Raw genomic sequence first — 27686 nt, forward strand, 5'->3', positions numbered from 1 at the left:
CTGCTACACCTGGCTATCAGCAGAGTCCCAACACCTTACCACTGCTACACCTGGCTATCAGCAGAGCCTCGTCTGGCAGCGAAACAGTTCATTCAGCTTCATTTACTGCCTTTTATGAAAACATAGCTGATATGGCTGACTTGCTTAAAACAAATGTTGATCAGGCTGTTGATTGTGGCCTGTGGAATGTTGTCCCACTCCTCTTCAATGGCTGTGTGAAATTACTGGATATTGGCGGGAACTGGAACACGCTGTCGTACAGGTCGATCCAGAGCATCCCAAACATGCTCAACGGATGACATGTCTGGTGAGTATGCAGGTTATAGAAGAACTGGGACATTTTCAGCTTCCAGGAATACAGATCCTTGTGACATGAGGCTGTGCATTATCATGCTGAAACATGAGGTGATGGAGGATGAATGGCCCGACAATGGACCTCAGGATTTCATCACAGCATCTCTGTGCGTTCAAATTGCCATAGATAAAATGCAATTGTGTCTGTTGTCCGTAACTTATGCCTACCCATAACCCCACCGCCACCATGGGGCACACTGTTCACAACGTTGACATCAGAAAACCGCTCATCAACACGCCGTCTTCGGTTGTGAGGCCCGGTTGTACTTACTTCCAAATTCTCAAAAATGACTTTGGAGGCGGCTTATGGTAGAGAAATTAACATTCAACAGCTCTGGTGGACATTCCTGCAGTCAAACTTGAGACATCTGTGTCATGGCATTGTGCAACAAAACTGCACATTTTAGAGCAGACTTTTTATTGCCCACAGCACAAGGTGCACCTGTGTAATGATCGTGCTGTTTAAACAGCTTCTTGATATGCCACACCTGTCAGGTGGATGGAATATCTTGGCAAAGGAGAAATGCTCACCAGCAGTGATGTAAACAAAGTTGTGTTTTTGAGAAATTTTTGTGCGTACGAAACATTCCCGGGATCTTTTATTTCATCTCATAAAACATAGAGACACTTTACATGTTGTGTTTATATTGTAGCTCAGTGTACATGACTATTGAATCGTCCCTGAACAGTCTGGATTTCAGAGACAGACTGAGGGCTCAAATATGACCACAGCTAAAAACCAGTCGATTGCCATTTTCTCATTTTATTTACAGCTTTTCGTCTGCGAGGAAACAAGTACAAAATGTCTTCATAGTGAATGGTGGAAGATCGAAACGGCCACCTCAATCCCCCAGACACCCTTACAGATCTACTATCTTAAATTTGACCGGTTTCTCACGGGAAAACTTTTAGAAGTTTACATTTCCTGCTGTGCAGCAACATTCTCTGCAACAACAGAGAGATCAAATGAAGATAGCAGATCGGTATGATCTGACCTCATCACTTACTAAACACACACGGGAGAACATGAGCTATTAAAAGCTGATTCTGGGTCAAGGATAGGGTTTATAAAAAACACCTGGATGAGGTTTAGGGGATAATAAGCAGGCTGGGTGAGGGTTAGTGTTTATAGACCGAACAACGGCATTTATCTGTGACTATAGCACCTTATTTAAGGTAGGCTAATCAGTCAGTCTTCAACATCTCTGTTTTATTTAAGCTTCTCTGTGTGGTGGTCATACTCCTACACCACCACTAGAGGTCACTGGTCAGGGAGGTCATATGAACCCTCTTCTGATGTCAGCCGGCCGGTTCCCAGCAGGTCTCAGCCCCCTTCGTCCAATCAGCCCTCCTGCTGTGGGATCGTGACCCGGGAGCGGACCAATAGGGTCGTAGCGGGGGCGGGGCAGAATACCACCGGGGATGCCAGGTCTCTGGTCGTACTCCCCACCGATGATGCCAGGCGGGTAGAAGGGGAAGGGGTTGTTGGGGAGGGGGTGGAGGGGGTAGAGCGGTGGGGGGACAGGGTGGTAACGGGGCATGTGGTGCCGGTAACTGGCTGCTTCTCTCCTCCACTTGTACTTCTTCTTGTAGAGCTGAAATTAAAACGATACCAGAGAGTTAGACAGTGTCTGAGTCCTAAATGATACCAGAGAGTTAGACAGTGTCTGAGTCCTAAACGATACCAGAGAGTTAGACAGTGTCTGAGTCCTAAACGATACCAGAGAGTTAGACAGTGTCTGAGTCCTAAATGATACCAGAGAGTTAGACAGTGGCTGAGTCCTAAACGATACCAGAGAGTTAGACAGTGTCTGAGTCCTAAATGATACCAGAGAGTTAGACAGTGTCTGAGTCCTAAATGATACCAGAGAGTTAGACAGTGTCTGAGTCCTAAATGATACCAGAGAGTTAGACAGTGTCTGAGTCCTAAATGATACCAGAGAGTTAGACAGTGTCTGAGTCCTAAATGATACCAGAGAGTTAGACAGTGTCTGAGTCCTAAATGATACCAGAGAGTTAGACAGTGTCCTAAATGATACCAGAGAGTTAGACAGTGTCCTAAATGATACCAGAGTTAGACAGTGTCTGAGTCCTAAACGATACCAGAGAGTTAGACAGTGGTTGAGTCCTAAACGATACCAGAGAGTTAGACAGTGTCCTAAATGATACCAGAGAGTTAGACAGTGTCTGAGTCCTAAATGATACCAGAGAGTTAGACAGTGTCTGAGTCCTAAATGATACCAGAGAGTTAGACAGTGTCTGAGTCCTAAATGATACCAGAGAGTTAGACAGTGTCTGAGTCCTAAATGATACCAGAGAGTTAGACAGTGTCTGAGTCCTAAATGATACCAGAGAGTTAGACAGTGTCTGAGTCCTAAATGATACCAGAGAGTTAGACAGTGTCTGAGTCCTAAATGATACCAGAGAGTTAGACAGTGTCTGAGTCCTAAATGATACCAGAGAGTTAGACAGTGTCTGAGTCCTAAATGATACCAGAGAGTTAGACAGTGTCTGAGTCCTAAATGATACCAGAGAGTTAGACAGTGTCTGAGTCCTAAATGATACCAGAGAGTTAGACAGTGTCTGAGTCCTAAATGATACCAGAGAGTTAGACAGTGTCTGAGTCCTAAATGATACCAGAGAGTTAGACAGTGTCTGAGTCCTAAATGATACCAGAGAGTTAAACAGTGTCTGAGTCCTAAATGATACCAGAGAGTTAGACAGTGGCTGAGTCCTAAATGATACCAGAGAGTTAGACAGTGTCTGAGTCCTAAATGATACCAGAGAGTTAGACAGTGTCTGAGTCCTAAATGATACCAGAGAGTTAGACAGTGTCTGAGTCCTAAATGATACCAGAGAGTTAGACAGTGTCTGAGTCCTAAATGATACCAGAGAGTTAGACAGTGTCTGAGTCCTAAATGATACCAGAGAGTTAGACAGTGTCTGAGTCCTAAATGATACCAGAGAGTTAGACAGTGGCTGAGTCCTAAACGATACCAGAGAGTTAGACAGTGTCCTAAATGATACCAGAGAGTTAGACAGTGTCTGAGTCCTAAACGATACCAGAGAGTTAGACAGTGTCCTAAATGATACCAGAGAGTTAGACAGTGTCCTCAACGATACCAGAGAGTTAGACAGTGTCTGAGTCCCAAAGGGAACCCTACTCCCTATATAGTGCACTACTATAGACCAGAGGCCTATTCCCTATATAGTGCACTACTTTAGACCAGAGCCCTATTCCCTATATAGTACACTACTATAGACCAGGGCCCTATTCCCTATATAGTACACTACTTTAGACCTGAGCCCTATTCCCTATATAGTGCACTACTTTAGACCAGAGCCCTATTCCCTATATAGTACACTACTTTAGACCAGAGCCCTATTCCCTATATAGTGCACTACTATAGACCAGGGCCCTATTCCCTATATAGTGCACTACTATAGACCAGAGGCCTATTCCCTATATAGTGCACTACTATAGACCAGAGGCCTATTCCCTATATAGTGCACTACTTTAGACCAGAGCCCTATTCCCTATATAGTACACTACTATAGACCAGGGCCCTATTCCCTATATAGTGCACTACTATAGACCAGGGCCCTATTCCCTATATAGTGCACTACTATAGACCAGAGGCCTATTCCCTATATAGTGCACTACTTTAGACCAGAGCCCTATATAGTACACTACTTTAGACCAGGGCCCTATTCCCTATATAGTGCACTACTATAGACCAGAGCCCTATTCCCTAAATAGTGCACTACTTTAGACTAGAGCCCTATTCCCTATATAGTGCACTACTTTAGACCAGAGCCCTATTCCCTATATAGTACACTACTTTAGACTAGAGCCCTATTCCCTAAATAGTGCACTACTTTAGACCAGAGCCCTATTCCCTATATAGTACACTACTTTAGACCAGGGCCCTATTCCCTATATAGTGCACTACTTTAGACCAGAGCCCTATGCCCAATATAGTACACTACTATAGACCAGATCCGATGTTGATATGTGTTGTATCTATAGAATCTATATCCATCTGTTGTAAACAGGAACAGATACTGATGAGACAGCATGTTACTCTGATGTCAGCCGGGGTTTCAGTGATGTCAGATTGTAGCTGGGATTTCAGTGATGTCAGATTGTAGCTGGGGTTTCAGTGACGTCAGATTGTAGCTGGGGTTTCAGTGACGTCAGATTGTAGCTGGGGTTTTATTAATGTCAGATTGTAGCTGGGGTTTCAGTGACGTCAGATTGTAGCTGGGGTTTCAGTGATGTCAGATTGTAGCTGGGGTTTTATTAATGGCAGATTGTAGCTGGGGTTTCAGTGATGTCAGATTGTAGCTGGGGTTTTATTAATGTCAGATTGTAGCTGGGGTTTCAGTGATGTCAGATTGTAGCTGGGGTTTTATTAATGTCAGATTGTATCTGGGGTTTCAGTGACGTCAGATTGTAGCTGGGGTTTCAGTGATGTCAGATTGTAGCTGGGGTTTTATTAATGTCAGATTGTAGCTGGGGTTTTATTAATGTCAGATTGTAGCTGGGGTTTCAGTGACGTCAGATTGTAGCTGGGGTTTCAGTGATGTCAGATTGTAGCTGGGGGTTCAGTGACGTCAGATTGTAGCTGGGGTTTCAGTGACGTCAGATTGTAGCTGGGGTTTCAGTGATGTCAGATTGTAGCTGGGGTTTCAGTGACGTCAGATTGTAGCTGGGGTTTCAGTGACGTCAGATTGTAGCTGGGGTTTTATTAATGTCAGATTGTAGCTGGGGTTTTATTAATGTCAGATTGTAGCTGGGGTTTCAGTGACGTCAGATTGTAGCTGGGGTTTTATTAATGTCAGATTGTAGCTGGGGTTTCAGTGACGTCAGATTGTAGCTGGGGTTTCAGTGACGTCAGATTGTAGCTGGGGTTTTATTAATGTCAGATTGTAGCTGGGGTTTCAGTGATGTCAGATTGTAGCTGGGGTTTTATTAATGTCAGATTGTAGCTGGGGTTTCAGTGACGTCAGATTGTAGCTGGGGTTTCAGTGATGTCAGATTGTAGCTGGGGTTTCAGTGACGTCAGATTGTAGCTGGGGTTTCAGTGATGTCAGATTGTAGCTGGGGTTTTATTAATGTCAGATTGTAGCTGGGGTTTCAGTGATGTCAGATTGTAGCTGGGGTTTTATTAATGTCAGATTGTATCTGGGGTTTCAGTGACGTCAGATTGTAGCTGGGGTTTCAGTGATGTCAGATTGTAGCTGGGGTTTTATTAATGTCAGATTGTAGCTGGGGTTTTATTAATGTCAGATTGTAGCTGGGGTTTCAGTGATGTCAGATTGTAGCTGGGGTTTCAGTGATGTCAGATTGTAGCTGGGGTTTTATTAATGTCAGATTGTAGCTGGGGTTTCAGTGACGTCAGATTGTAGCTGGGGTTTTATTAATGTCAGATTGTAGCTGGGGTTTCAGTGACGTCAGATTGTAGCTGGGGTTTCAGTGACGTCAGATTGTAGCTGGGGTTTTATTAATGTCAGATTGTAGCTGGGGTTTCAGTGATGTCAGATTGTAGCTGGGGTTTTATCAATGTCAGATTGTAGCTGGGGTTTCAGTGACGTCAGATTGTAGCTGGGGTTTTATTAATGTCAGATTGTAGCTGGGGTTTCAGTGACGTCAGATTGTAGCTGGGGTTTCAGTGACGTCAGATTGTAGCTGGGGTTTCAGTGATGTCAGATTGTAGCTGGGGTTTCAGTGACGTCAGATTGTAGCTGGGGTTTTATTAATGTCAGATTGTAGCTGGGGTTTTATTAATGTCAGATTGTAGCTGGGGTTTCAGTGACGTCAGATTGTAGCTGGGGTTTTATTCATGTCAGATTGTAGCTGGGTTTTCAGTGACGTCAGATTGTAGCTGGGGTTTCAGTGACGTCAGATTGTAGCTGGGGTTTTATTAATGTCAGATTGTAGCTGGGGTTTCAGTGACGTCAGATTGTAGCTGGGGTTTCAGTGACGTCAGATTGTAGCTGGGGTTTCAGTGACGTCAGATTGTATCTGGGGTTTCAGTGACGTCAGATTGTAGCTGGGGTTTTATTAATGTCAGATTGTAGCTGGGGTTTCAGTGACGTCAGATTGTAGCTGGGGTTTCAGTGACGTCAGATTGTAGCTGGGGTTTTATTAATGTCAGATTGTAGCTGGGGTTTCATTCATGTCAGATTGTAGCTGGGGTTTTATTAATGTCAGATTGTAGCTGGGGTTTTATTAATGTCAGATTGTAGCTGGGGTTTCAGTGACGTCAGATTGTAGCTGGGGTTTTATTAATGTCAGATTGTATCTGGGGTTTCAGTGACGTCAGATTGTAGCTGGGGTTTCAGTGACGTCAGATTGTAGCTGGGGTTTCAGTGACGTCAGATTGTAGCTGGGGTTTCAGTGACGTCAGATTGTAGCTGGGGTTTCAGTGATGTCAGATTGTAGCTGGGGTTTCAGTGACGTCAGATTGTAGCTGGGGTTTCAGTGACGTCAGATTGTAGCTGGGGTTTCAGTGATGTCAGATTGTAGCTGGGGTTTCAGTGACGTCAGATTGTAGCTGGGGTTTCAGTGACGTCAGATTGTAGCTGGGGTTTCAGTGATGTCAGATTGTAGCTGGGGTTTCAGTGACGTCAGATTGTAGCTGGGGTTTCAGTGACGTCAGATTGTAGCTGGGGTTTTATTAATGTCAGATTGTAGCTGGGGTTTTATTAATGTCAGATTGTAGCTGGGGTTTCAGTGACGTCAGATTGTAGCTGAGGTTTTATTAATGTCAGATTGTAGCTGGGGTTTCAGTGACATCAGATTGTAGCTGGGGTTTCAGTGACGTCAGATTGTAGCTGGGGTTTTATTAATGTCAGATTGTAGCTGGGGTTTCAGTGATGTCAGATTGTAGCTGGGGTTTTATTAATGTCAGATTGTAGCTGGGGTTTCAGTGACGTCAGATTGTAGCTGGGGTTTCAGTGACGTCAGATTGTAGCTGGGGTTTCAGTGACGTCAGATTGTAGCTGGGGTTTCAGTGATGTCAGATTGTAGCTGGGGTTTCAGTGACGTCAGATTGTAGCTGGGGTTTCAGTGACGTCAGATTGTAGCTGGGGTTTTATTAATGTCAGATTGTAGCTGGGGTTTTATTAATGTCAGATTGTAGCTGGGGTTTCAGTGACGTCAGATTGTAGCTGAGGTTTTATTAATGTCAGATTGTAGCTGGGGTTTCAGTGACATCAGATTGTAGCTGGGGTTTCAGTGACGTCAGATTGTAGCTGGGGTTTTATTAATGTCAGATTGTAGCTGGGGTTTCAGTGATGTCAGATTGTAGCTGGGGTTTTATTAATGTCAGATTGTAGCTGGGGTTTCAGTGACGTCAGATTGTAGCTGGGGTTTCAGTGACGTCAGATTGTAGCTGGGGTTTCAGTGACGTCAGATTGTAGCTGGGGTTTCAGTGACGTCAGATTGTAGCTGGGGTTTTATTAATGTCAGATTGTAGCTGGGGTTTCAGTGATGTCAGATTGTAGCTGGGGTTTTATTAATGTCAGATTGTAGCTGGGGTTTTATTAATGTCAGATTGTAGCTGGGGTTTCAGTGACGTCAGATTGTAGCTGGGGTTTCAGTGACGTCAGATTGTAGCTGGTGTTTTATTAATGTCAGATTGTAGCTGGGGTTTCAGTGATGTCAGATTGTAGCTGGGGTTTCAGTGATGTCAGATTGTAGCTGGGGTTTCAGTGACGTCAGATTGTAGCTGGGGTTTTATTAATGTCAGATTGTAGCTGGGGTTTCAGTGACGTCAGATTGTAGCTGGGGTTTCAGTGATGTCAGATTGTAGCTGGGATTTCAGTGATGTCAGATTGTAGCTGGGGTTTCAGTGACGTCAGATTGTAGCTGGGGTTTCAGTGACGTCAGATTGTAGCTGGGGTTTTATTAATGTCAGATTGTAGCTGGGGTTTTATTAATGTCAGATTGTAGCTGGGGTTTCAGTGACGTCAGATTGTAGCTGGGGTTTTATTAATGTCAGATTGTAGCTGGGGTTTCAGTGACGTCAGATTGTAGCTGGGGTTTCAGTGACGTCAGATTGTAGCTGGGGTTTTATTAATGTCAGATTGTAGCTGGGGTTTCAGTGACGTCAGATTGTAGCTGGGGTTTCAGTGACGTCAGATTGTAGCTGGGGTTTCAGTGACGTCAGATTGTATCTGGGGTTTCAGTGACGTCAGATTGTAGCTGGGGTTTTATTAATGTCAGATTGTAGCTGGGGTTTCAGTGACGTCAGATTGTAGCTGGGGTTTCAGTGACGTCAGATTGTAGCTGGGGTTTCAGTGACGTCAGATTGTAGCTGGGGTTTCAGTGACGTCAGATTGTAGCTGGGGTTTTATTAATGTCAGATTGTAGCTGGGGTTTTATTCATGTCAGATTGTAGCTGGGGTTTTATTAATGTCAGATTGTAGCTGGGGTTTTATTAATGTCAGATTGTAGCTGGGGTTTCAGTGACGTCAGATTGTAGCTGGGGTTTCAGTGACGTCAGATTGTAGCTGGGGTTTCAGTGACGTCAGATTGTAGCTGGGGTTTCAGTGACGTCAGATTGTAGCTGGGGTTTCAGTGACGTCAGATTGTAGCTGGGGTTTCAGTGATGTCAGATTGTAGCTGGGGTTTCAGTGACGTCAGATTGTAGCTGGGGTTTCAGTGACGTCAGATTGTAGCTGGGGTTTTATTAATGTCAGATTGTAGCTGGGGTTTCAGTGATGTCAGATTGTAGCTGGGGTTTCAGTGATGTCAGATTGTAGCTGGGGTTTCAGTGACGTCAGATTGTAGCTGGGGTTTTATTAATGTCAGATTGTAGCTGGGGTTTCAGTGATGTCAGATTGTAGCTGGGGTTTTATTAATGTCAGATTGTAGCTGGGGTTTCAGTGACGTCAGATTGTAGCTGGGGTTTCAGTGACGTCAGATTGTAGCTGGGGTTTTATTAATGTCAGATTGTAGCTGGGGTTTCAGTGACGTCAGATTGTAGCTGGGGTTTCAGTGATGTCAGATTGTAGCTGGGGTTTCAGTGACGTCAGATTGTAGCTGGGGTTTTATTAATGTCAGATTGTAGCTGGGGTTTCAGTGACGTCAGATTGTAGCTGGGGTTTCAGTGACGTCAGATTGTAGCTGGGGTTTCAGTGACGTCAGATTGTAGCTGGGGTTTTATTAATGTCAGATTGTAGCTGGGGTTTTATTAATGTCAGATTGTAGCTGGGGTTTTATTAATGTCAGATTGTAGCTGGGGTTTCAGTGACGTCAGATTGTAGCTGGGGTTTCAGTGATGTCAGATTGTAGCTGGGGTTTCAGTGACGTCAGATTGTAGCTGGGGTTTTATTAATGTCAGATTGTAGCTGGGGTTTCAGTGATGTCAGATTGTAGCTGGGGTTTTATTAATGTCAGATTGTAGCTGGGGTTTCAGTGACGTCAGATTGTAGCTGGGGTTTCAGTGATGTCAGATTGTAGCTGGGGTTTTATTAATGTCAGATTGTAGCTGGGGTTTCAGTGACGTCAGATTGTAGCTGGGGTTTCAGTGTCGTCAGATTGTAGCTGGGGTTTTATTAATGTCAGATTGTAGCTGGGGTTTCAGTGATGTCAGATTGTAGCTGGGGTTTTATTAATGTCAGATTGTAGCTGGGGTTTCAGTGATGTCAGATTGTAGCTGGGGTTTTATTAATGTCAGATTGTAGCTGGGGTTTCAGTGATGTCAGATTGTAGCTGGGGTTTCAGTGACGTCAGATTGTAGCTGGGGTTTCAGTGATGTCAGATTGTAGCTGGGGTTTCAGTGATGTCAGATTGTAGCTGGGGTTTCAGTGACGTCAGATTGTAGCTGGGGTTTCAGTGACGTCAGATTGTAGCTGGGGTTTCAGTGACGTCAGATTGTAGCTGGGGTTTCAGTGATGTCAGATTGTAGCTGGGGTTTCAGTGACGTCAGATTGTGGCTGGGATTTCAGTGATGTCAGATTGTAGTTTTATTGATATCTAAAAACAGTCACTAATGACTAGAGACTTACTATCTGTGGGTTGATTCCAGGGATGATGTATAGAATAAATAGAGCTGAGAATACTGGGACCTGACTCACCTCTCTCCACTGAGTGTCTCTGGCTCTGCTGTGGTCCTGGCCGTCTGCAACAGTCAAATAACAATCTCCATTACACAATATGCACTCAATAACTAACATATATTTAATAGACTTAGTTCTGCTCTGACATGTAGAATCTAACATATCTATAATACAGACGTCTCAGGAGAACAGACCTAGATTCTACATGTCAGAGCAGAACTCACATATCTTTAATACAGACACCGACATGTCATTTAACAGACACTCTGGAAAGAGACCCTCCAGATAGACCTCCAGACAGACCAGAGACCTCCAGACAGACCAGAGTCCCTCCAGACAGACCAGAGACCTCCAGAGACCTCCAGACAGACCAGAGACCCTCCAGACAGACCAGAGACCTCCAGAGACCTCCAGACAGACCAGAGACCCTCCAGACAGACCAGAGACCCTCCAGACAGACCAGAGACCCTCCAGACAGACCAGAGACCCTCCAGACAGACCGGAGTCCCTCCAGACAGACCGGAGTCTCTCCAGACAGACCGGAGTCCCTCCAGACAGACCGGAGTTCCTCCTGACAGACCGGAGTCCCTCCAGACAGGCCAGAGTCCCTCCAGACAGGCCAGAGTCCCTCCAGACAGGCCAGAGACCTCCAGACAGGCCAGAGACCTCCAGACAGACCAGAGACCTCCAGACAGACCAGAGTCCCTCCAGACAGGCCAGAGTCCCTCCAGACAGGCCAGAGACCTCCAGACAGGCCAGAGACCTCCAGACAGGCCAGAGACCTCCAGACAGACCAGAGACCCCGAGACAGACCAGAGACCCCGAGACAGACCAGAAACCTCCTGTCTTTTATGTGTGTTTATAAATATATCCATGTGTGTGTGTGTGTGCGTTCGTCCTACCTCGGAAGTCTCTGCGGTAGAGGTGTCTCCAGAGGGCCGGGTCTGTGGTGGTCTGGTGGAGGTGTCTGTTGACCGAGGAGAGGGCCAGGAGAGAGGAGACATCCAGCAGTCTCAGGACCCTCAGTAACAGCTCTGGAGGAAGGACTGGCAGGCCAAACACTGCTGGCAGGGCCATGGCTGTTATACCACCACCAGAGAACAGGGGGAGACAGAGAGTTACAACACTGTTGGCAGGGCCATGGCTGTTATAAAATCAAATTTTATTTGTCACATACACATGGTAGCAGATGTTAATGCAAGTGTAGCGAAATGCCACCACCAGACAACAGGGGGAGACAGAGAGTTACAACACTGCTGGCAGGGCCATGGCTGTTATACCACCACCAGACAACAGGGGGAGACAGAGAGTTACAACACTGCTGGCAGGGCCATGGCTGTTATACCACCACTAGACAACAGGGGGAGACAGAGAGTTACAACACTGCTGGCAGGGCCATGGCTGTTATACCACCATCAGACAACAGGGGGAGACAGAGAGTTACAACACTGCTGGCAGGGCCATGGCTGTTATACCACCACCAGACAACAGGGGGAGACAGAGTTACAACACTGCTGGCAGGGCCATGGCTGTTATACCACCACCAGACAACAGGGGGAGACAGAGTTACAACACTGCTGGCAGGGCCATGGCTGTTATACCACCACCAGACAACAGGGGGAGACAGAGAGTTACAACACTGCTGGCAGGGCCATGGCTGTTATACCACCACCAGACAACAGGGGGAGACAGAGAGTTACAACACTGCTGGCAGGGTCATGGCTGTTATACCACCACCAGACAACAGGGGGAGACAGAGAGTTACAACACTACTGGCAGGGCCATGGCTGTTATACCACCACCAGACAACAGGGGGAGACAAGGAGTAATGGATTTGACACATTGGTCATTAACGTTTGCTATTCAATGATTTTAAATGATTGCAGTGAGATCTGAGACCAATGTCATATTTCCAGATATTCCCTTCTTAATAACAGTACTACATATCGCCATGTTTGGAGGAAGAAGAAGGATGAGTACAACCCCAAGAACACCATCCCAACCGTGAAGCATGGAGGTGGAAACATCATTCTTTGGGGATGCTTTTCTGCAAAGGGGACAGAACGACTGCACCGTATTGAGGGCAGGATGGATGGGGCCATGTATCGCGAGATCTTGGCCAACAACCTCCTTCCCTCAATAAGAGCATTGAAGATGGGTCGTGGCTGGGTCTTCCAGCATGACAACGACCCGAAACACACAGCCAGGGCAAATAAGGAGTAGCTCCGTAAGAAGCATCTCAAGGTCCTGGAGTGGCCTAGCCAGTCTCCAGACCTGAACCCAATAGTAAATCTTTGGAGGGAGCTGAAAATCCGTATTGCCCAGCGACAGCCCCGAAACCTGAAGGATCTGGAGAAGGTCTGTATGGAGGAGTGGGTCAAAATCCCTGCTGCAGTGTGTGCAAACCTGGTCAAGAACTACAGGAAACGTATGATCTCTGTAATTGCAAACAAAGGTTTCTGTACCAAATATTAAGTTCTGCTTTTCTGATGTATCAAATACTTATGTCATGCAATAAAATGCTAATTAATTACTTAAAAATCATACAATGTGATTTTCTGGATTTTTGTTTTAGATTCCGTCTCTCACAGTTGAAGTGTACCTATGATAAAAATTACAGACCTCTACATGCTTTGTAAGTAGGAAAACCTGCAAAATCAGCAGTGTATCAAATACTAGTTCTCCCCACTGTATCTACCTCCCAGTACTATTTATTTAATAACAGTACTATATATCTACATCCCAGTACTATATATCTACATCCCAGTACTATATATTTAATAACAGTACTATATATCTACATCCCAGTACTATATATCTACATCCCAGTACTATATATTTAATAACAGTACTATATATCTACATCCCAGTACTATTTATTTAATAACAGTACTATATATCTACATCCCAGTACTATATATCTACATCCCAGTACTATATATTTAATAACAGTACTATATATCTACATCCCAGTACTATATATCTACATCCCAGTACTATATATTTAATAACAGTACTATATATCTACATCCCAGTACTATTTATTTAATAACAGTACTGCATATCTACTTCACAGAACTATATATTTAATAACAGTACTACATATCTACATCCCAGTACTATATATGTAATAACAGTACTATATATCTACATCCTAGTACTATATATTTAATAACAGTACTACATATCAACCTCCCAGTACTATATATTTAATAACAGTACTATATATCTTCATCCCAGTACTATATATCTACATCCCAGTACTATATATCTACATCCCAGTACTATATTTAATAACAGTACTATATATCTACATCCCAGTACAATATATTTAATAACAGTACTATATTTAATAACAGTACTATATATCTACATCCCAGTACTATATATCTACATCCCAGTACTATATGTTTAATAACAGTACTATATATCTACATCCCAATACTATATATCTACATCCCAGTACTATATATTTAATAACAGTACTATATATCTACATCCCAGTACTATATATTTAATAACAGCACTATATATCTACATCCTAGTACTATATATTTAATAACAGTACTATATATCTACATCCCAGTACTATTTATTTAATAACAGTACTATATATCTACATCCCAGTACTATTTATTTAATAACAGTACTGCATATCTACTTCACAGAACTATATATTTAATAACAGTACTACATATCTACCTCCCAGTACTATATATTTAATAACAGTACTATATATCTACATCCCAGTACTATATATGTAATAACAGTACTATATATCTACATCCTAGTACTATATATTTAATAACAGTACTACATATCTACCTCCCAGTACTATATATTTAATAACAGTACTATATATCTTCATCCCAGTACTATATATCTACATCCCAGTACTATATATTTAATAACAGTACTATATATTTAATAACAGTACTATATTTAATAACAGTACTATATATATCTACATCCCAGTACTATATATCTACATCCCAGTACTATATGTTTAATAACAGTACTATATATCTACATCCCAATACTATTTATTTAATAACAGCACTATATATCCACATCCCAATACTATATATCTACATCCCAGTACTATATATTTAATAACAGTACTATATATCTACATCCCAGTACTATATATTTAATAACAGTACTATATATCTACATCCTAGTACTATATATTTAATAACAGTACTATATATCTACATCCCAGTACTATTTATTTAATAACAGTACTATATATCTACATCCCAGTACTATATATTTAATAACAGTACTATATATCTACATCCCAGTACTATATATCTAATAACAGTACTATATATCCACATCCCAGTACTATATATTTAATAACAGTACTATATATCTACATCCCAGTACTATATATTTACATCCCAGTACAATATATTTACATCCCAGTACTATATATTTAATAACAGTATTATATATCTACATCCTAGTACTATATATTTAATAACAGTACTGTATATCTACATCCCAGTACTATATATTTACATCCCAGTACTATATATTTAATAACAGTATTACATATCTACATCCCAGTACTATATATTTAATAACAGTACTGTATATCTACATCCCAGTACTATTTATTTAATAACAGTACTATATATCTACATCCCAGTACTATTTATTTAATAACAGTACTATATATATCTACATCCCAGTACTATTTATTTAATAACAGTACTATATATCTACATCCCAGTACCTTCTCTGGCTGAAGCTATCAGAGGATACACCAGCTGGTCTTTGAAGACCCGGGACAACTTCCTCAGCTCTGTGTAGACGGCCGCTGCACTGTCACCTGTGGATCAACACACAAAACAGACACTGTCACCTGGAACAGTACAGACAGAACCGACACTATCACCTGGAACAGGACAGACACTATCACCTGGAACAGAACAGACACTATCACCTGGGACAGAACAGACACTATCAACTTGGAACAGAACAGACACTATCAACTTGGAACAGGACAGACACTATCACCTGGAACAGGACAGACACTATCAACTTGGAACAGAACAGACACTATCAACTTGGAACAGGACAGACACTATCACCTGGAACAGAACAGACACACCTGGAACGGAACAGACACTATCAACGTGGAACAGAACAGATACTATCAACCTGGAACAGAACAGACAGAACAGACACTATCACCTGGAACAGTACAGACAGAACAGACACTATCACCTGGAACAGAACAGACACTATCACCTGGAACAGAACAGACAGAACAGACACTATCACCTGGAACAGGACAGACACTATCAACCTGGGACAGAACAGACACTATCACCTGGAACAGAACAGATAGAACAGACACTACCAACTGTAGATAAACACACACTAACCTGTCCACTGGTCAGTCAACAGACACACCAACCTGTCCACTGGTCAGTCAACAGACACACCAACCTGTCCACTGGTCAGTCACACTAACCTGTCCACGGGTCAGTCACACTAACCTGTCCACGGGTCAGTCACACTAACCTGTCCACTGGTCAGTCACACTAACCTGTCCACTGGTCAGTCACACTAACCTGTCCACTGGTCAGTCACCAGACAGACACTAACCTGTCCACTGGTCAGTCACCAGACACACACTAACCTGTCCACTGGTCAGTCACACTAACCTGTCCACTGGTCAGTCACACTAACCTGTCCACTGGTCAGTCACACTAACCTGTCCACTGGTCAGTCACACTAACCTGTCCACTGGTCAGTCATACTAACCTGTCCACTGGTCAGTCACACGACACACACTAACCTGTCCCCTGGTCAGTCACACTAACCTGTCCACTGGTCAGTCACACTAACCTGTCCACTGCTCAGTCACATAGGTGGAGGGTTTCAGCGACAGTTTCCTCACTGTGTCCACCTGCTGGTTCATCTTCAGGGTGGCTGCAGAAGGGAGCAATATACCGATCAATCAGGGGGGAGACCAATCAATAATGATAAGCAGAGATGGATCAAACAATATACCGATCAATCAGGGGGAGACCAATCAATAATGATAAGCAGAGATGGATCAAACAATATACCGATCAATCAGGGGGAGACCAATCAATAATGATAAGCAGAGATGGATCAAACAATATACCGATCAATCAGGGGGAGACCAATCAATAATGATAAGCAGAGATGGATCAAACAATATACCGATCAATCAGGGGCCCTATGGTCCTTCCAGATGGCCCCCTATAGAGCCCTATGGTCCTTCCAGGTGGCCCCCTATAGAGCCCTATGGTCCTTCCAGATGGCCCCCTATAGAGCCCTATGGTCCTTCCAGATGGCCCCTATAGAGCCCTATGGTCCTTCCAGATGGCCCCTATAGAGCCCTATGGTCCTTCCAGATGGCCCCTATAGAGCCCTATGGTCCTTCCAGGTGGCCCCCTATAGAGCCCTATGGTCCTTCCAGATGGCCCCCTATAGAGCCCTATGGTCCTTCCAGATGGCCCCCTATAGAGCCCTATGGTCCTTCCAGGTGGCCCCCTATAGAGCCCTATGGTCCTTCCAGATGGCCCCTATAGAGCCCTATGGTCCTTCCAGATGGCCCCCTATAGAGCCCAATGGTCCTTCCAGATGGCCCCTATAGAGCCCTATGGTCCTTCCAGATGGCCCCTATAGAGCCCTATGGTCCTTCCAGATGGCCCCTATAGAGCCCTATGGTCCTTCCAGATGGCCCCTATAGAGCCCTATGGTCCTTCCAGGTGGCCCCCTATAGAGCCCTATGGTCCTTCCAGATGGCCCCTATAGAGCCCTATGGTCCTTCCAGATGGCCCCCTATAGAGCCCTATGGTCCTTCCAGATGGCCCCTATAGAGCCCTATGGTCCTTCCAGATGGCCCCCTATAGAGCCCTATGGTCCTTCCAGATGGCCCCCTATAGAGCCCTATGGTCCTTCCAGATGGCCCCCTATAGAGCCCTATGGTCCTTCCAGATGGCCCCCTATAGAGCCCTATGGTCCTTCCAGATGGCCCCCTATAGAGCCCTGTGGTCCTTCCAGATGGCCCCCTATAGAGCCCTATGGTCCTTCCAGATGGCCCCCTATAGAGCCCTATGGTCCTTCCAGATGGCCCCCTATAGAGCCCTATGGTCCTTCCAGATGGCCCCCTATAGAGCCCTATGGTCCTTCCAGATGGCCCCCTATAGAGCCCTATGGTCCTTCCAGATGGCCCCCTATAGAGCCCTATGGTCCTCCCAGATGGCCTCCTATAGAGCCCTATGGTCCTTCCAGATGGCCCCTATAGAGCCCTATGGTCCTTCCAGATGGCCCCTATAGAGCCCTGTGGTCCTTCCAGATGGCCCCTATAGAGCCCTATGGTCCTTCCAGATGGCCCCTATAGAGCCCTATGGTCCTTCCAGATGGCCCCTATAGAGCCCTGTGGTCTTTCCAGATGGCCCCCATAGAGCCCTATGGTCCTTCCAGATGGCCCCTATAGAGCCCTGTGGTCTTTCCAGATGGCCCCCATAGAGCCCTATGGTCCTTCCAGATGGCCCCTATAGAGCCCTGTGGTCCTTCCAGATGGCCCCCTATAGAGCCCTACGGTCCTTCCAGATGGCCCCCTATAGAGCCCTATGGTCCTTCCAGATGGCCCCTATAGAGCCCAATGGTCCTTCCAGATGGCCCCTATAGAGCCCTATGGTCCTTCCAGATGGCCCCTATAGAGCCCAATGGTCCTTCCAGATGGCCCCCTATAGAGCCCTATGGTCCTTCCAGATGGCCCCTATAGAGCCCTATGGTCCTTCCAGATGGCCCCTATAGAGCCCTATGGTCCTTCCAGATGGCCCCTATAGAGCCCTATGGTCCTTCCAGATGGCCCCCTATAGAGCCCTATGGTTCTTCCAGATGGCCCCTATAGAGTCCTATGGTCTTTCCAGATGGCCCCTATAGAGCCCTGTGGTCTTTCCAGATGGCCCCCATAGAGCCCTATGGTCCTTCCAGATGGCCCCTATAGAGCCCTGTGGTCCTTCCAGATGGCCCCTATAGAGCCCTGTGGTCCTTCCAGATGGCCCCTATAGAGCCCTGTGGTCCTTCCAGATGGCCCCTATAGAGCCCTATGGTCCTTCCAGATGGCCCCTTATAGAGCCCTTCCAGATGGCCCCTATAGAGCCCTATGGTCCTTCCAGATGGCCCCCTATAGAGCCCTATGGTCCTTCCAGATGGCCCCCTATAGAGCCCTATGGTCCTTCCAGGTGGCCCCCTATAGAGCCCTATGGTCCTTACAGATGGCCCCCTATAGAGCCCTTCCAGATGGCCCCTATAGAGCCCTATGGTCCTTCCAGATGGCCCCTATAGAGCCCTATGGTCCTTCCAGATGGCCCCCTATAGAGCCCTATGGTCCTTCCAGATGGCCCCCTATAGAGCCCTATGGTCCTTCCAGATGGCCCCCTATAGAGCCCTATGGTCCTTCCAGATGGCCCCTATAGAGCCCTATGGTCTTTCCAGATGGCCCCTATAGAGCCCTGTGGTCCTTCCAGATGGCCCCCTATAGAGCCCTATGGTCCTTCCAGATGGCCCCCTATAGAGCCCTATGGTCCTTCCAGATGGCCCCCTATAGAGCCCTATGGTCCTTCCAGATGGCCCCTATAGAGCCCTCTGGTCCTTCCAGATGGCCCCTATAGAGCCCTATGGTCCTTCCAGATGGCCCCTATAGAGCCCTATGGTCCTTCCAGATGGCCCCCTATAGAGCCCTATGGTTCTTCCAGATGGCCCCTATAGAGTCCTATGGTCTTTCCAGATGGCCCCTATAGAGCCCTGTGGTCTTTCCAGATGGCCCCCATAGAGCCCTATGGTCCTTCCAGATGGCCCCTATAGAGCCCTGTGGTCCTTCCAGATGGCCCCTTATAGAGCCCTGTGGTCCTTCCAGATGGCCCCTATAGAGCCCTATGGTCCTTCCAGATGGCCCCCTATAGAGCCTTATGGTCCTTCCAGATGGCCGCTATAGAGCCCTGTGGTCCTTCCAGATGGCCCCCTATAGAGCCCTATGGTCCTTCCAGGTGGCCCCCTATAGAGCCCTATGGTCCTTACAGATGGCCCCCTATAGAGCCCTTCCAGATGGCCCCTATAGAGCCCTATGGTCCTTCCAGATGGCCCCCTATAGAGCCCTATGGTCCTTCCAGATGGCCCCCTATAGAGCCCTATGGTCCTTCCAGGTGGCCCCCTATAGAGCCCTATGGTCCTTCCAGATGGCCCCCTATAGAGCCCTATGGTCCTTCCAGATGGCCCCTATAGAGCCCTATGGTCCTTCCAGATGGCCCCTATAGAGCCCTATGGTCCTTCCAGATGGCCCCTATAGAGCCCTATGGTCCTTCCAGATGGCCCCCTATAGAGCCCTATGGTCCTTCCAGATGGCCCCCTATAGAGCCCTATGGTCCTTCCAGATGGCCTCCTATAGAGCCCTATGGTCCTTCCAGATGGCCCCTATAGAGCCCTATGGTCCTTCCAGATGGCCCCCTATAGAGCCCTATGGTCCTTCCAGATGGCCCCCTATAGAGCCCTATGGTCCTTCCAGATGGCCCCCTATAGAGCCCTATGGTTCTTCCAGATGGCCCCCTATAGAGCCCTATGGTCCTTCCAGATGGCCCCTATAGAGCCCTATGGTCCTTCCAGATGGCCCCTATAGAGCCCTTCCAGATGGCCCCCTATAGAGCCCTTCCAGATGGCCCCCTATAGAGCCCTTCCAGATGGCCCCCTATAGAGCCCTTCCAGATGTCCCCCAATAGAGCCCTTCCAGATGGCCCCCTATAGATCCCTATGGTCCTTCCAGATGGTCCCTATAGAGCCCTTCCAGATGGCCCCCTATAGAGCCCTTCCACATGGCCCCCTATAGAGCCCTTCCACATGGCCCCCTATAGAGCCCTTCCACATGGCCCCTATAGAGCCTTTCCAGATGGTCCCTATAGAGCCCTTCCAGATGGCCCCCTATAGAGCCCTTCCAGATGGCCCCCTATAGAGCCCTTCCAGATGGCCCCCTATAGAGCCCTTCCAGATGGCCCCCTATAGAGCCCTTCCAGATGGCCCCTATAGAGCCCTTCCACATGGCCCCTATAGAGCCCTATGGTCCTTCCAGATGGCCCCCTATAGAGCCCTTCCAGATGGCCCCCTATAGAGCCCTTCCAGATGGCCCCCTATAGAGCCCTTCCAGATGGCCCCTATAGAGCCCTTCCAGATGGCCCCTATAGAGCCCTTCCAGATGGCCCCCTATAGAGCCCTATGGTCCTTCCAGATGGCCCCAATAGAGCCCTTCCAGATGGCCCCTATAGAGCCCTATGGTCCTTCCAGATGGTCCCTATAGAGCCCTTCCAGATGGCCCCTATAGAGCCCTTCCAGATTGCCCCCTATAGAGCCCTTCCACATGGCCCCCTATAGAGCCCTTCCACATGGCCCCTATAGAGCCCTTCCAGATGGCCCCCTATAGAGCCCTTCCAGATGGCCCCCTATAGAGCCCTTCCAGATGGCCCCCTATAGAGCCCTTCCACATGGCCCCCTATAGAGCCCTTCCACATGGCCCCCTATAGAGCCCTTCCACATGGCCCCCTATAGAGCCCTTCCAGATGGCCCCCTATAGAGCCCTTCCACATGGCCCCTATAGAGCCCTTCCACATGGCCCCTATAGAGCCCTTCCAGATGGCCCCTATAGAGCCCTTCCAGATGGCCCCCTATAGAGCCCTTCCAGATGGCCCCTATAGAGCCCTTCCACATGGCCCCCTATAGAGCCCTTCCACATGGCCCCCTATAGAGCCCTTCCACATGGCCCCTATAGAGCCCTTCCACATGGCCCCTATAGAGCCCTTCCAGATGGTCCCTATAGAGCCCTTCCAGATGGCCCCCTATAGAGCCCTTCCACATGGCCCCCTATAGAGCCCTTCCACATGGCCCCCTATAGAGCCCTTCCACATGGCCCCTATAGAGCCCTTCCACATGGCCCCTATAGAGCCCTTCCAGATGGTCCCTATAGAGCCCTTCCAGATGGCCCCCTATAGAGCCCTTCCACATGGCCCCCTATAGAGCCCTTCCACATGGCCCCCTATAGAGCCCTTCCACATGGCCCCTATAGAGCCCTTCCAGATGGCCCCCTATAGAGCCCTTCCAGATGGCCCCTATAGAGCCCTTCCACATGGCCCCTATAGAGCCCTATGGTCCTTCCAGATGGCCCCCTATAGAGCCCTTCCAGATGGCCCCCTATAGAGCCCTTCCACATGGCCCCCTATAGAGCCCTTCCACATGGCCCCCTATAGAGCCCTTCCAGATGGCCCCTATAGAGCCCTTCCAGATGGCCCCCTATAGAGCCCTTCCAGATGGCCCCCTATAGAGCCCTTCCAGATGGCCCCCTATAGGAGCCCTTCCACATGGCCCCCTATAGAGCCCTTCCACATGGCCCCCTATAGAGCCCTTCCACGTGGCCCCTATAGAGCCCTTCCACGTGGCCCCTATAGAGCCCTTCCACATGGCCCCTATAGAGCCCTTCCAGATGGCCCCTATAGAGCCCTTTCAGATGGCCCCCTATAGAGCCCTTCCAGATGGCCCCTATAGAGCCCTTCCACATGGCCCCTATAGAGCCCTTCCACATGGCCCCCTATAGAGCCCTTCCACATGGCCCCCTATAGAGCCCTTCCACATGGCCCCTATAGAGCCCTTCCACATGGCCCCTATAGAGCCCTTCCACATGGCCCCCTATAGAGCCCTTCCACATGGCCCCTATAGAGCCCTTCCACATGGCCCCTATAGAGCCCTTCCACATGGCCCCCTATAGAGCCCTTCCAGATGGCCCCTATAGAGCCCTTCCACATGGCCCCCTATAGAGCCCTTCCAGATGGCCCCCTATAGAGCCCTTCCACATGGCCCCCTATAGCGCCCTTCCACATGGCCCCCTATAGAGCCCTTCCAGATGGCCCCCTATAGAGCCCTATGGTCCTTCCACATGGCCCCTATAGAGCCCTTCCACATGGCCCCTATAGAGCCCTTCCACATGGCCCCTATAGAGGAGCCATATGGTCCCTGGTCAGAAGTAATAAACCCCATTTGGGACACAGCTCTGAGAAACAGTGAGACTGACCGTTGATAACCAGAACGGGTCCCATGGGGACAGCTAGGACCAAGGCCAGGCTGTCGTCACAGAGAGGATGGGCATACTGCAGTCTGTACAGCCCTCCTGGTGCCCTCCACCCAGCTGGCATCTCACCAGAACGCCCCTCAGAGCCCTACACACACAGACACACACACACTATTTAGGGAATAGGGTTCTGGTCAACAGTAGTGCACTATGTAGGGACTAGGGTTCCATTTGGGATGCAAATCCCGGAGAGAATCTCAATTGCATACTCCTAGCGTCCTCTCTCCTCGCCTCCTTCTCAAACCCACTGGATGAGAAAGCCAGAGGTCCCTCCCACCTGACCTTCTCCTCCAATGGGTTTTGAGGAAGGAAGCAGAGAGGAATGCGAGGAGTATTTAATTGAGATTGTCTCCCCCAGTCTCCTGTAGAGGCTTACCTGACACAGGAAGCCAGTCTCCACCATCAGGAGGTGGACTGCCACCATCAGGGCATCACAGGTACTGCTGCTCTGAGCCTGGTGGTACAGAACCTCCAGGGAATGGGGTACCTTCCCTCCTTCTGCCTCCCCACACAGCATGGGCTCCCACACCCACTGACCTGCCTCTTCTTCCTGCTCCTCCTCCTCTCTGACCACTTCCTGTTGAGGCTCCGCCCCCTTGCTGGTGCTGGCCTGGATCAACAACACAAATCAGCATGGTGACTATCTGGTACTGAGAAGAAAGTCAACAGCAGTGTCCTATTAGAGTAAAACAAAACTCACAGTACAAGCATACGATTTACAGACACATTACATACATACATACATACATACATAGTTTTTCCCTCTCAATCTACACAATAGCCCATAATGAGAAAGCAAAAACAGGTTAAGACATTAAAAACCTAAAATATGACATTTACATAAGTATTCAGACCCTTAATTCAGTACTTTGTTGAAGCACCTTAGGCAGCGATTACAGCCTCCAGTCTTCTTGGGTCTGACGCTACAAGCTTGGCACACCTGTATTTGGGGAGTTTCTCCCATTCTTCTCTGCAGATCCTCTCAAGCTCTGTCAGGTTGGATGGGGAGTGTTGCTGCACAGCTATTTTCAGGTCTCTCCAGAGATGTTCGATCGGGTTCAAGTCCGGGCTCCGGCTGGGCCACTCAAAGACATTGAGACTTGTCCAGAAGCCACTCCTGCGTTGTCTTGTCTGTGTGCTTAGGGTCGTTGTCCTGTTGGAAGGTGAACCTTCGCCCTCAGTTTGAGATCGCATTCAAGGATCTCTCTGTACTTTTCTCCGTTCATCTTTCCCTCTATCCTGACTAGTCTCCCAGTCCCTGCAGCTGAAAAACATCCCCACAGCATGATGCTGCCACCACTATGCTTCACCATAGGGATGGTGCCAGGTTTCCTCCAGACATTATGCTTGGCCTTCAGACCAAACAGTTGAATCTTGGTTTCATCAGACCAGAGAATCTTGTTTCTCATGGTCTGAGAGTCTTTAGGTGCCTCTTGGCAAACTCCAAGGGGGTTGACATGTGCCTTCTATAGAGGAGTGGCTTCCATCTGGCCACCCTAGAATAAAGGCCTGATTGGTGGAATGCTGCAGAGATGGTTGTCCTTCTGGAAGGTTGTCCCATCTCCCCAGAGAAACTCTGGAGCTCTGTCAGAGTGACCATTGGGTTCTTGGTCACCTCCCAGACCATGGCCCTGCTCGAGTCTTGGTGGTTCCAAACTTCTTCCATTTAAAAATGGAGGCCACCGTGTTCTTGGGTACCTTCAATGCTGCAGAAATGGATTGGTACTCTTCTCCAGACCTGTGCCTCGACACCATCCTGTCTCTGAGCTCTTTGGACAACTCCTTCGACCTCATGGCTTGGTTTTTGCTCTGACATGCACTGTCAACTGAGGGACCTTATATAGACAGGTGTGTGCCTTTCCAAATCATGTCCAATCAATTGAATTTACCACAGTTGGACTCCAATCAAGTTGTAGAAAAATCTCAAGGATGATAGCAAAGGGTCTGAATACTTATGTAAATAAGGTATGTTTTTTTTATTTATTTTTATAAATTTGCAAAAAATTCTAAAAATCTGTTTTCACGTTGTCATTATGGGGTATTGTGATGTCATTATGGGGTATTGTGATGTCATTATGGAGTATTGTGATGTCATTATGGGGTATTGTGATGCCATTATGGGGTATTGTGATGCCATTATGGGGTATTGTGATGTCATTATGGGGTATTGTGATGTCATTATGGGGTATTGTGATGCCATTATGGGGTATTGTGTGTAGATTGAAGAGGAAAAAAATTATTGAATCAATTATAGAATAAGGTTGTAACTTAACAAAATGTGGAATAAGTCAAGGGGTCTGAATACTTGTATTGTAATATACTACTACTACTATATTCTACTACTACTACACTGTAATATAATATACTACTGGTGTTAGGAGATGAGGGCTCACCTCACTGGAGCGTTGGGCTGGTGGGTGTACAGCTTGGTACAGCCCAAGACTACTACTACTGCTGCTGCTGCTGTTGCTGGATGACTGGCGGGCTGAAGAGGCAAAGGCAGCAGAGGAAGCAGGGGAGCCTGAGGGCACAGCCTGGCGGGCTGAGGGAGCAGAGGCAGCGAAGGGCACAGCCACAGATGGAGGCAAGATGACACAGACCAGGTCCCCAGTGACGATGCCACAGGAGGACAAAGTCTGACCAGAGTCAGATAGAAGATCTGAGCCGTTCAGGGACAAGGTGAACTCTGTGTCTGGGCTGTGGGGGACAGAGGAGAGTTAGGATCTGAGCCCTTCAGGGACAAGGTGAACTCCGTGTCTGGGCTGTGGGGGACAGAGGAGAGTTAGGATCTGAGCCCTTCAGGGACAAGGTGAACTCTGTGTCTGGGCTGTGGGGGACAGAGGAGAGTTAGGATCTGAGCCCCAACCACCATGGGTAAACTTTACAGCATTCAACATGTGGTCCTCATACTTTACTAACAATATATAAACACAAATAATACACAGCTACTGCCAAGTTAAACCTTTAAAATAACCTTCCACGCTAACGGAATTAACGGAATTACGCCGAGACATCGATTTTTCACTTTTAAACGTTTGCTAAACACAAACCATTGTTTTCTAAGTTTAATAAACCAGACAACTATGAACAAAGACCTCTTTGAATCATTTACACAATACATTTATAAAAAGATCACATTTACTGGAAAAACACCAGATGCAAAGTTTGGTTCCAGAATTACAGTAAAATCTCCCTTAGTTTTATTCTGTTAGCAAACTTAGTTTCTGCCCAGTTCTTCCTCTAAAGTTGTTTTTTTTGAAAATTTTAAGTGGGCATTTTTAAAAGTCGTCCTTGTGCATAGAGTTGTATGGTTTGTTAAACTTTGAAATCAATGTTTTTTGTTCGGCAGACATTTTAGAGTGAAAATCTGAGTCTACCATGGAATTGCCCTTTAGCAACAGAAGGAGAAAGTGTCTAACCTGAGGGACTAACTAACCTGAGGATCTAACTAACCTGAGGGACTAACCTGAGGGACTAACTAACCTGAGGGACTGACCTGAGGGTCTAACTAACCTGAGGGACTAACTAACCTGAGGGACTAACTAACCTGAGGGACTAACTAACCTGAGGGTCTAACTAACCTGAGGGACTGACCTGAGGGTCTAACTAACCTGCGGGACTAACTAACCTGAGGGACTAACTAACCTGAGGGACTAACTAACCTGAGGGTCTAACTAACCTGAGGGACTAACTAACCTGAGGGACTAACTAACCTGAGGGACTAACTAACCTGAGGGACTAACTAACCTGAGGGACTAACTAACCTGAGGGACTGACTAACCTGAGGGACTAACTAACCTGAGGGTCTAACTAACCTGAGGGACTAACTAACCTGAGGGTCTAACTAACCTGAGGGTCTAACTAACCTGAGGGTCTAACTAACCTGAGGCCATGTGAAGGCAGAAGGATCTCTCTGATTTGAACATTGAGCTCTGTCAGAGTGGGCTCCTCTCCCTCCAGCTTCACCCGGCTGGTCTGCTTGTTTATCCTCACACGTAGTTTCATGCTTAGGAGAGAGAGACCGACGGACAGGGAGGGAGAGAGAGAGACAGAGAGGGAGAGAGAGACCGATGGGACAGGGTTAGGTAACCAACACACAGAACACGATCAGACAGGTTAAGGACACAAATTCAATCATTCAGACCCAAGACACTTAATTGTGGTCTTCTCTCCCTGGTTCATCATGAATCATTACGGTCATCTTCCAAAACACCCTTTCACAAAGCGCCCAACTTTCTGAGCATGATGTCAGTATTCACATTGAAGTAGAAAACACTTGGCAACGCCAAGTCACCTCTTTACAGTAGAAACACAATGCTAGCTGGAATTCTTTCACTTTCATTTCCTGCCAACTGTGTTAAGAAAGACTGAATTATGAAGGTAAAATGGTAACATTCATCAGTGTAACAATCTAACGTTATAGCAGGTACACTGGCCTAGAAATTCATACTGTATACAGATACGTTTCATTATGCACAGCACACTTCTGGTATGATGGTGTTTATCTAGCGAGAACAATACAAACCTACATGTAGAAGAGCAGCTAGCTGGTTAACCTATCTGGTAGCTAGCTAGCCAGCAGCATTTCACTTACTTTAGTTTAGTTGTTGTCTCTTGTTAACTTATTGCAAGCCTTAATCATGTCACACCATACAGTTCATGTTAACTAAAGAGGTCTTAATTGCAAGTAGAGATAGTTGAAGATTTCCACGTATTACAATCGAGAAGTAGAAGAGGCTTTGACAGAAGCTAGATGGTCAACAAAATGTTATCAAATAGTTGACTTCAACTACGGAAAGAGATTAGCGTTCTGACTTCAACTACGGAAAGAGATTAGCGTTCTGACGTCAACTACGGAAAGAGATTAGCGTTCTGACTTCAACTACGGAAAGTCAAAAAAGACTAATACAGGAAAATAATAACCACAAATGTTTTCAAAAAATAAAACTCTGCTAGGACATTAGGGAACATGTATTTGTTAGGCACGACTATAATATGGTGTTATCCAATATCAATGTTTCAATCCATTCAAAAATAAACGCGATAAATTTAAAAACATTTACAGCTGCGTCATTATTCAGTTTTCCAAAAACGCGTTTTG

General features: G+C 46.7%; 1 protein-coding gene across 4 annotated transcripts; it reads right to left on the reverse strand.

The window, feature by feature from the left end:
• Window positions 1–940: 940 nt before the first annotated feature.
• On the reverse strand, window positions 941–27591 carry LOC110517959 (F-box only protein 7). Of its 4 annotated transcripts, XM_036945499.1 has the most exons (10): window positions 27180–27591; window positions 26469–26591; window positions 24979–25282; window positions 22962–23195; window positions 22529–22673; window positions 16288–16371; window positions 15167–15262; window positions 11328–11504; window positions 10444–10487; window positions 941–1949 (listed from the first exon to the last, which is right to left on the reverse strand). In XM_036945499.1, the coding sequence occupies exons 2-10, from the start codon at window positions 26588–26590 to the stop codon at window positions 1632–1634; spliced, it is 1524 nt and encodes a 507-aa protein (XP_036801394.1). In that variant the 5' UTR covers window position 26591; window positions 27180–27591; the 3' UTR covers window positions 941–1631. The 4 variants fall into 4 exon arrangements, with proteins under 4 accessions (XP_036801394.1, XP_036801395.1, XP_036801396.1 ...); XM_036945500.1 differs by lacking the exon at window positions 16288–16371; XM_036945501.1 differs by lacking the exon at window positions 11328–11504.
• Window positions 27592–27686: the final 95 nt, after the last annotated feature.

Source organism: Oncorhynchus mykiss, chromosome 15 (assembly GCF_013265735.2).
Source record: "Oncorhynchus mykiss isolate Arlee chromosome 15, USDA_OmykA_1.1, whole genome shotgun sequence".
Taxonomy (NCBI): domain Eukaryota; kingdom Metazoa; phylum Chordata; class Actinopteri; order Salmoniformes; family Salmonidae; genus Oncorhynchus; species Oncorhynchus mykiss.

Excerpts from the sequence above, each read along its gene's own strand:
- LOC110517959 (XM_036945499.1), bottom strand. The coding sequence starts at position 26,590 with ATGAAACTACGTGTGAGGATAAACAAGCAGACCAGCCGGGTGAAGCTG. Across the intron at positions 11,505-15,166 it reads GATAGCTTCAGCCAGAGAAG|CCATGGCCCTGCCAGCAGTG; the intron begins GTACTGGGATGT and ends GTGGTATAACAG. Across the intron at positions 1,950-10,443 it reads GAGACACTCAGTGGAGAGAG|CTCTACAAGAAGAAGTACAA; the intron begins GTGAGTCAGGTC and ends TTTTAATTTCAG.